General features: G+C 31.6%; 1 protein-coding gene across 1 annotated transcript; it reads right to left on the reverse strand.

Moving 5' to 3' along the window:
- Positions 1 to 5479: 5479 nt before the first annotated feature.
- On the reverse strand, positions 5480 to 8744 carry LOC108913489. Its single transcript, XM_018719042.1, has 2 exons — positions 8480 to 8744; positions 5480 to 6189 (listed from the first exon to the last, which is right to left on the reverse strand). The coding sequence occupies exons 1-2, from the start codon at positions 8652 to 8654 to the stop codon at positions 5582 to 5584; spliced, it is 783 nt and encodes a 260-aa protein (XP_018574558.1). The 5' UTR covers positions 8655 to 8744; the 3' UTR covers positions 5480 to 5581.
- Between the last annotated feature and the right edge of the window lie 400 nt (positions 8745 to 9144).

The raw sequence follows: 9144 nt of genomic DNA on the forward strand, positions 1-9144 counted from the left end.
CTTTTCACCCAATCCTGATACGATCAAAAGAAAATGTTGTATACATTTTTTTGCAATTTCACTTACTATTCACAACATAAAAATGTGTACTTATTTATCGTTTATACTTATTACTTAAAACTGCTGTAGGTCATTTTTTAAAATTGAAATTATGTTAATCAAAAGATTAAGAAGAGAGAGAAAGAGAGGGGGTTTTAGACACCGGAAATACCACAACCTTGCGGCTTATTGTACTGAATCTCCTAATTTCAGTAAATTATCCATTCAATTAACTTCACTAATTGTAAGTGAGTGTATACTCTTGTGGCTTCAATTTTGGTTCACGGAGAAACTTTCTTCTGTGGTCTAATGTTTCACATATGCATAGGATATTTCTATTGCCTAATGGCAATGTCTGCTTTCTAAATCCTTGTCTACTGTTCAGGTGTCTGTTCAGGTGTCTTCTTGCCTGATGGTAGTCTTTCAGTTTTCTTCCTTGATGGTTCTTTGATGAAGATCTCACCATGTTGGTTCCTGGGAAAGTTGTGCCAGTATCTGTTATGCTGTTTGTTAGCCTATTCCCTCATTTGGCCTCGTACTGTGGTTTTTGGTACTCCCAGGGCTGGTAACGGACCAATGTAAAGCTGTTCTAGTTCTCCAGGTTTTTCGTTACCTTCAACAATTGCCTACTCCGTATTTCAGGTATTCGTTCGGATTTGTCAATTTCTTCAATGACGCGTGACTATCTCTAGGAATATTGGTTCACCTTTTTCCTACTTCCTAGTATTATTTTCTGATGTAAGGTGCAGGAGGTATTGCGCATCCTCCGTTTTGTAATTGAAGGTTTTAAGTTGAGGAGTTAAGAGTAGTTGCAAGTTCAAAGGTTATCTTCTGATTCGTTCATGGCTTTATGCTCCATTGCCTTTTGTAATTCACTGCGTTCTTATGATTCCAAACTTATTTCTACAAGTATTATAGGTTTCCTTATAATTTTTCTATTACTTGACAATTTCGTGTTCTATCCAATCTGGTGCAAATTAAATTTTTTGAAATTATCAAAATTTCTATCTAATTTTTAACACCTTAGGTGCCTTTTGCTTGTTACATACATACAAAGAAAACCTGAACACGAGTATTGCTAGAAACGAATGTCCCTCTTAAGGGGTGCACACTGTACATATACATGTTTAATTCGACGAGGGGATCGCGCAGTTTAACGACCCTAATTAATAGGGGCTTCCTCCTAACAAATTAAGGGGTATACTTGATTTCAGGTAATGTTTTGAAAAGCAATTTATCTTATCCCTCTTTTATGTGGATATATTACACAGGGTGTTTAGAAAATTCTGTACCAACCTCGTAGGCAAATTCCACTTCATTTCAAGGAGGAACATCTTCCAAACGCCTTTAACACCATATAATGTAAATCTGTTTGAAGGCCCTATCACAGTTCAGCATTAAAAATCTGTAGAAAGTTTCACTAGAGACAAAAATTTACTAAAATAATTTTGAAAAAAGTATTGTTACCGACTACTTTGATGACACAATTAAGGACAGTTAATTGCTTTAATAAAAGAATCTAATTTACTGTCATAGTGTTGAAAAATACAATTTCATTTGCACTATCATCGTTTTTTCTTTATAACATGTAAGGTTATGTAGTATGAAAATTATTCATTGTTACAAGCTTTTATTTAACTTGCATTGTCAGTATGGGTCAAATCTTGAAATTGAATTTTAAAACAGTTATCCCCAACCGATTGAGCTGAAATTTTGCATACACTTTTAGTTGGGATGACAATACATGGTTAGGAAAGTGACGTCATTCTCAATCCAATATGCCGGACTCCCAAAGATGGCGGACCAGTTATTTTTTATGCACCCCCATGATATGGGTATCAAATGAAAGGGTTTGCTGAGAAGAATACGAAAATAAAATACGTCACTAAAATTGCTTAAAAAATTTTTATACATGAACTTATTATATTTTCCTGAACATATCAAAAAAAAATTGTGAAACTGACCATTATAGCCGAAATTTCATTTAAAATACTAAAGTTGTTATCCAATCTTTTATCGGACGATGGAACACTTTTTTAAAAACCGTATACATAATTTGAAGCATCTATTTTTTAAAATTTACCAGGGTAAGTTTAATCACATACTTAACAAATTATATTATATTTTCTAGCAGATTTCTTAATCTGTTCAAATTGTCTTTATAAAAAATGTACACTTGAAAACGGAAAACAAAGATAAACAATGTTCTAAATTACAAAAGCCATCTTGTGTTCACATTAAATTTTTTTGTCTTGACCCAAGATAAGCCAGTATAATAGACTTTTTCGTTTAAGATCACTTAAGGTCATTAACTTGTTTGGTACACTTCCTAGTTCTACCCCTGAGCTTTATGTCTGTAAGGGCGTGTAAAATTTTCATCCCTCGTTCACTGTTCACACTTCAGTTGTTGCTTCCCCTTTTGAGAAAAAGAGATATATATTTTAAGAAAAGACGGGAAATAAGTATTTCAGCCTTCTCAGTAATGATTAACAGAAGATAAGAAAAAGTTTTTTAAACATAAAATGGTAGAAATTTGGGTCAGAAAAGTTCGCTTTTAAAACTAGAACGGTTATCACCAAAAAAAAAAAATTATAAAATAAATAAAATAAAAACACTACGTAATTGGACGACTGTGTCGTGTTTATTAAAATATTATTGTGGTTTTCAATAAGAGGATTCATATTACCTTGGTAATATGAATATTTTTATTGATAATAATAGTAATCTGGTTTATGTTTTACATTTTAGTTTTATAAGTACCTACTAAGAGTAGCCAGTGTGTATAGTAAAGCAAAATTAAAGGATGCTGATTTAATTTACGATGAAACAAGACAAAATGCAGTAGCAGCTTTCCGCTTACATGCACTTTTATTTTTCGTCGACCTCTGCTTTTTTGGCCTTTGTACTTTTCCATATAATGTTTTTTCTTCTTTCAAAATTTTATAAACACTTAACTTTCTCTTGTTCCTTCTTCTTTCTGTTCTTGAGATACAGAGCGTACAAGTACTTAAAAAACACCCCCTGCATATTTCAACTGATCTAGGTGACTGTTTTTGCCTTTATTTCACGATGGTCCCGAAGTGTTGTCCATCATCTGGCAACAAAATACAATCGCAATAATGTATAATAAATTTCAATAATTTTTTCAACGATAGTGATAAATAACTTGTTATTTATCTGAGATCTTAGTTAATTTCACCTAATAGGAATAGCATTCAGAATAGCTAAGATCTCAGTTAAATAAAACACGGTTAATTTATTAGCTACGCTACAGGTTATAGCTACGAATCAAGATGTCTCTGTAGTACACTGTCTTAGAATTACCACAGACGACCTAATCTTTCCTAACTGTGGTATTAAGAAGTAAGCGATACCCTTTTTTCTAAATGACATTTACCACATGTATTTATTTTGACTGTTCCAGCAACTCAAAAAACATTTATGTTTTACAGGTTATTTTGTAAAAAAAAATATGAAGTGGATGCAAAAATACTATTTGCAATATTTTTGAACAGTAGTTTTCCTAACCAAATGGGAAATTTAGGAAATAGACAACAATATGCCTGCCCAGAGACAGTCTTTTCTTAGTATCGTTTATGATTTTTAGATGGATTATAGTGTCTCACTGAAAACAATTCAACCTTAGGTCGCTTCCTAACAAATCGGTGCAACAGCGATTCTATGGACTTTTCCCATTTTCAATTTTTAGTATTTAATTTCACTTTTAATCAGTATACACCGTAGAAAAATAAGTCTAAAGTTTCAAAATCACAGAAAAATTACGTTAGGCTCTCATGGCTTCATTGACCAACCAAGAGCAGAGGTAGAACAATGTCGTCAAATTAGTCAACACAATCTCGAGCGATGCTATTTTATAAGGATAGGGATAACATTCAATTTCAATAATAATTTCCACTATTAATGCAGTTTTAACAATTTTGGAGCAACAAGCCCGCTGGTTATTTCATTGGTCTCATCTGGCTGGAAATTTAAATATGATAGAAGTGTTATTGTTGTTGTACTTTCGATTTAGAAAATGTGATATAAATAATCATTTAATGCCCTTCTAATAATGAGTACCTAACAATTCGTTAAGCATCATATTGAGATTAGTGAATAAGATCCATTGCTTGATCGATGCTATAACGTACTGGAGCTCTCTCATTAATTATACCGGGTGACTCAGTTTGGCATTCGCGGCCCTGTGTCTCTTTTATTTTAATAAATAGCTATAACAAACATACAGGTATATATTTTTAGATCGCCTCTCAAACTCCATTAAATGACATTATTAGATCATCTCCATGGTAACATATGTCAAAATTGCTATAGTCAACTGTTTTTGTTCAAATGGCACACTATATATTTTTTTTATCAATTCTGGAAGATATTTTTTTTCTGCATTCAGCTATGTAAGGAAGTCTATAGTTTCATTAGAAATATTGCTTGAAAAACAGCTAAAAAGATGAACCCTACTTTTCGTAGCTTTATCCTGAAAAATGATAGCCAGCTGCGGAAACAAGTTACTATGTTTTTTACACATTTTATTTTTAATACGATAATAATATAACAATTTAAAACAATACTTATTTCAAATGTTCAAAATGACTTCAAATTTGCTTCAAACACAGAATAGCTCTGTTTATCACTCCCTCTCTACAAACACATTCTAGAGTTTCTTTATTTAATCTCCGACATTCTACTTTTATTCTGTTTTTAAGGTCGTCAATATTATTTAGGTAAGGCTAAAGAAAGAAATCTATAGGAGTGAGATCAGGAGATCTAGCAGGCCATTTAACATCTTTATCGAATGTTCTTCATCTCTTGCCCTTCTGTGTTTAAAAACTCTTCTTTTGAAAACTTCAATCTGCCGCCAAATTCCAAAATAACTTTCCGAATATTTTATCTGATGGAAGTTGTCTCTACGGAAAACGTTGTTGGTATCAATACCTGGCAGCTGTAGCGTTCTTTCGGCCGTCTCCATAAATTAATATCATATCTACTTTTTCTTGGTTACTATAAGTATTCATGTTATAATTAGTTATAGATATAATAGGTAGGTACCAAATGTCAATTATTTTGACAAACCGTTATTTAGAAACGTCAAAATTCAGTTGTTTCCGCAGCTGGCTATCATTTTTCAGAATAAAGCTACTGAAAGTAAGGTTAATCATTTTGCTGTTTTTCTAGCAATATTTTTAATGAAACTATAGACTTCCTTATATAGCTGAACGTAGAAAAAAATATCTTCCAGAATTGATGAAAAAATATATAGTGTGACATTTGAATAAAAACAGTTGACTATAGCAATTTTGACATATTTAGATAGAGTTTGAGCGGCGATTTAAAAATTAATGGTTAATATTTGTCAAAATAAAAGAGATACGAAGGCGCGAATATCAAACTGAATCACCCGGTATATAAAGGTAAACATATAAGAACTGATATAGTAAAATACATTTTTATTTAATTTATCGTATTAACATTTTCATTATTATCTATTTTGGTTTACATCTAACTAATTTAAGATTCAAAGTATAGTTCACGAATCTGAATAAAATGGACTACTTCTCCCTTGATCTGGCTTTGACTTCATATCACTGATGAGCATCATAACTTTAATTTTAAACATTCTTATTTGGTCATCAGTCATTGTTTCAAATTCGGGTAACAAACTGAGTAGAAAGTAACGAATAGACTCATTTTTACAAATTTGGTTCGTTGTCTCTTCAGTGTGATATCTTTTAGATTTATTTTTCAAGTAATCTAAGAAAGTTTCTTCATCATCGGGCGTTGAACGTTTGCGACGATGACTCATTGTTTGAGGTGGAGGCCGAGAACGGGTTGATCGTTCTTCTTCTGGTAATGTTAAAGTAGTTGATTCAATTTTGATGTCTACAGTGTCTGCATCTTCACTGAGACTGGCATTAGTAACGTCTACTGAATCTGTTGAATCCGTATTTGCAAATTCAAACTCAGGAATATCACCTGAGCTTTCTACGTTACTTAACGGTTTAACGAAGGGTAATATAAACTGTAAATATTCTTTTAAATAATACGGCTTTTTCGTTTTTGATCCGCATAGAGGTGGTTTCAAACTTCTCAGGAAAGACGATCTGACGTTTCTCCACTTTTCCTTGCATTCATTTACTAAAAAAAAATCAATTGGTCCATATTATATTCACTTACATGTATTTACTTATTTATTAGTACGTATTTTTTTTTGTTATAGGTATTAATCTTGCGAGTTGAAATGGTGTTCTATAGAAAAATACAAAATTGGAAGCATATTTCAGAAGTGCGATGTTAAGTTGTTTTTTTTTTGGATAAGAATAATGAATTCCTTTTCTGACAGTTTTGTTATAGGTACCACCACTTCTCCTTTATTTTTTTAATAAGTATATTAGAAAATATATAAGAGCAGATGCCTAAATTGAGAAAACAATTGAACGAATTACAGAGGTACAGAGGTTTAATATGTATTTTTAATAATAAGGTAGATAAAGGTATGGCCGAAAGAGTGCGCCAGATGCAGAATTTGTTAGACACTTGGTTGCCCAGCAAATGGAAAGTAATAATTTCTTTCGAACATGGTTATTGCACATTCCTTTGGCCATATCTCCCTTATTAATAGAGTAGACTTATCAAACCTTGTATAACAGTAATCATAAGATCTAAATATGTAATTCTTGGTGTTCCATTAAAACAAAATATTAGTCTTACAGTGTGTAAAATTTTTGTAATCAAAATTAAAAGCAGGGAGGATCCCTTAAAATATCAAATTTTAGGCAGAAATTTGCTGAATTGGTACAAAAATTTGTTAACCAGTGGCGGAGGAAACACTTTCAAGGAACCCTAAAATTTCGATGCCACTGAGTATTTTGCAAATTGATTATTTTATTTCTAACAAAAATGTACCTTTTTCGAGTTATTATTATCTTTTTTATTTAAATAAGCCAACGACACAGTTGTATATGTAGATCGAAAATAGCCTCAAAACTATAGGTTTCACAAGAAAATTATAGGAATTTTTTATTAGATACAATTTTAAATACAATTTAATCTTTAAAAGTCAAAAGAAGTATTTTGATGTATTTTTCGGATATGATATACACAGGGTGTTAATAAAATATCTTGTCAAACTTTAATGGTGGACCCTACGTCACAAATCAATAAAAAGGATTCCGATAATGTGTCCGCAAACTTCATTCGATATACACGATACCGAAAAATTATCACATTTATTTAAATATCTCTTAATATGCCTAATCAAGATTGATGAAACTTCAACTAATTACAGGCAATAATTTGTTGAGGAGACACATGAATCGGTCAACCAATGACAGAAAACAGCGACATTAAGATCCCTGGAATTTAGACGCCACTGAATATTTTCAAAATTGGATAAGTGTATTTAATTTCGCCTAGCTATTATGTAAGTAATAGATATTAATCATTTTATTTGAAAAAACGATATCCAATTATTATTGTATTATTTTTACTCAATTAATATTTTATTATAATTCAAAATAAGCCTAAGACATTCCTGAATAAATCGAAAATAACTCCAATACTATTCGTGCTACAAAAAAATGTATATAGTTTTTATTTTAGAAATATAATTTTAAATAAAACGTAATTATATATACGAAGCTCAAAAAACATTGCTGTAGGACATGTTAATTTTCTGAAGAATGGCAACCTGCTAAAAAATTTAAAATAGCTAAGTCGAAGATTTTCTTGACTTCTAGTGGTTACAATATATTTAAAATTGTATTTCAAACATTAAATTGCTATAAATACATACTTTATGTGAGACCAACAGTTTTGGAGTAATTTTCAATGTATTGACTAAAATAAGACTTATTTCTCAAGTAAAATAAAATATATAATTTTTGTTGGAAACACCAACTGGAACTAAATTTATTCAGTGACGTTGAAATTCTGCAGTTCTAAGTGACGATGTTCCCTATTTGTATAACAGTTCAACACAATTTTGCCTGTAAATATATGTCCCTACTTAGCCCAAGTTCCATCAATCTGCGTCAAACATCTCAAGAGACATTTAATAACTGTCCTATAGTTTTTTTTTTAATTTCAACAAACTGTATCTGAAAAATGAGGTGTTTTCGGACAAAAAATGCTTATAAGAACTTTTCTTATTAATTTAAAACATAGTATTCACCATTTGAATATGACTCACCTATGTAACTTGATGCTCAACTATTTTCACAACTTTGGAAACTTTAAACAGTTTTCATACTTTTTAATCTTTTTCTATAGAGACAGTACAGAGTAATATTTGGCGGACCCCTGTACATGACTGCTTGAGTTCTTAAACCTCAAACGTCTCTTTCATGACCAAGATAACAACATTCATCAAAATATTATTTTATGAATATTACTATATACGTATTAAATGCGAATAAAAAGTTTTTACCTGATAATTTCGTTTTCGACGCAACTTTTGCCCACGCCTTTTCCCTTATATCTTTATGAGAATATTCAGCCAGGTTGCAATTGTAAAGGCATTCATGTTTTTCTATTTCCAACACTAATTTTAACTCTACAGACATTGTTAATTGCTTTTCGTCAGAAAACTTAATAAACATCATAGACAAATGCAGCCTACCGACTGTGAAATATGTCAGACTTTGTGCCGAAAACGTACGCAAACGATACCGCGCAGAATCCTCCCGTTCGTGTTCAAGTATAGGATTGTGATACTGCATTGACATGCCGAACGCTTACCGAGAATACTGAGTCAGTGTGGAATCATTGCTGTACCGGCCGGTGTCAGGCCGTTAGGAAGTGTCTAACAGCACGTACGTACGGCGTGGGATTGCCATGAATTTAAGGCGGAACGGTAAGGCTTTTCGCTATTTGATTGGTTGTACGGAAATAAATCGTTTCAATTTCATATTTCGCAGTATGCGGTTTTCCATCGTATTTTAACACACAATTGAAATCAGTCTGTTTTTGATGTACCAGAGATCAAAATAAATTTCTAAAATACTTTCTGAAAATGCTGATGAATGTACATTTAATGGGAAAATAGTTAGGCACTTCTAAATAGGTAACATAATTTTCTTAAGAAGATAACCT

The sequence above is a fragment of the Anoplophora glabripennis genome, unplaced genomic scaffold, assembly GCF_000390285.2.
Source record: "Anoplophora glabripennis isolate ALB-LARVAE unplaced genomic scaffold, Agla_2.0 scaffold658, whole genome shotgun sequence".
Taxonomy (NCBI): Eukaryota; Metazoa; Arthropoda; class Insecta; order Coleoptera; family Cerambycidae; genus Anoplophora; species Anoplophora glabripennis.

Excerpts from the sequence above, each read along its gene's own strand:
- LOC108913489 (XM_018719042.1), bottom strand. The coding sequence starts at position 8,654 with ATGATGTTTATTAAGTTTTCTGACGAAAAGCAATTAACAATGTCTGTA. Across the intron at positions 6,190-8,479 it reads GTCGAAAACGAAATTATCAG|TAAATGAATGCAAGGAAAAG; the intron begins GTAAAAACTTTT and ends ATTTTTTTTTAG.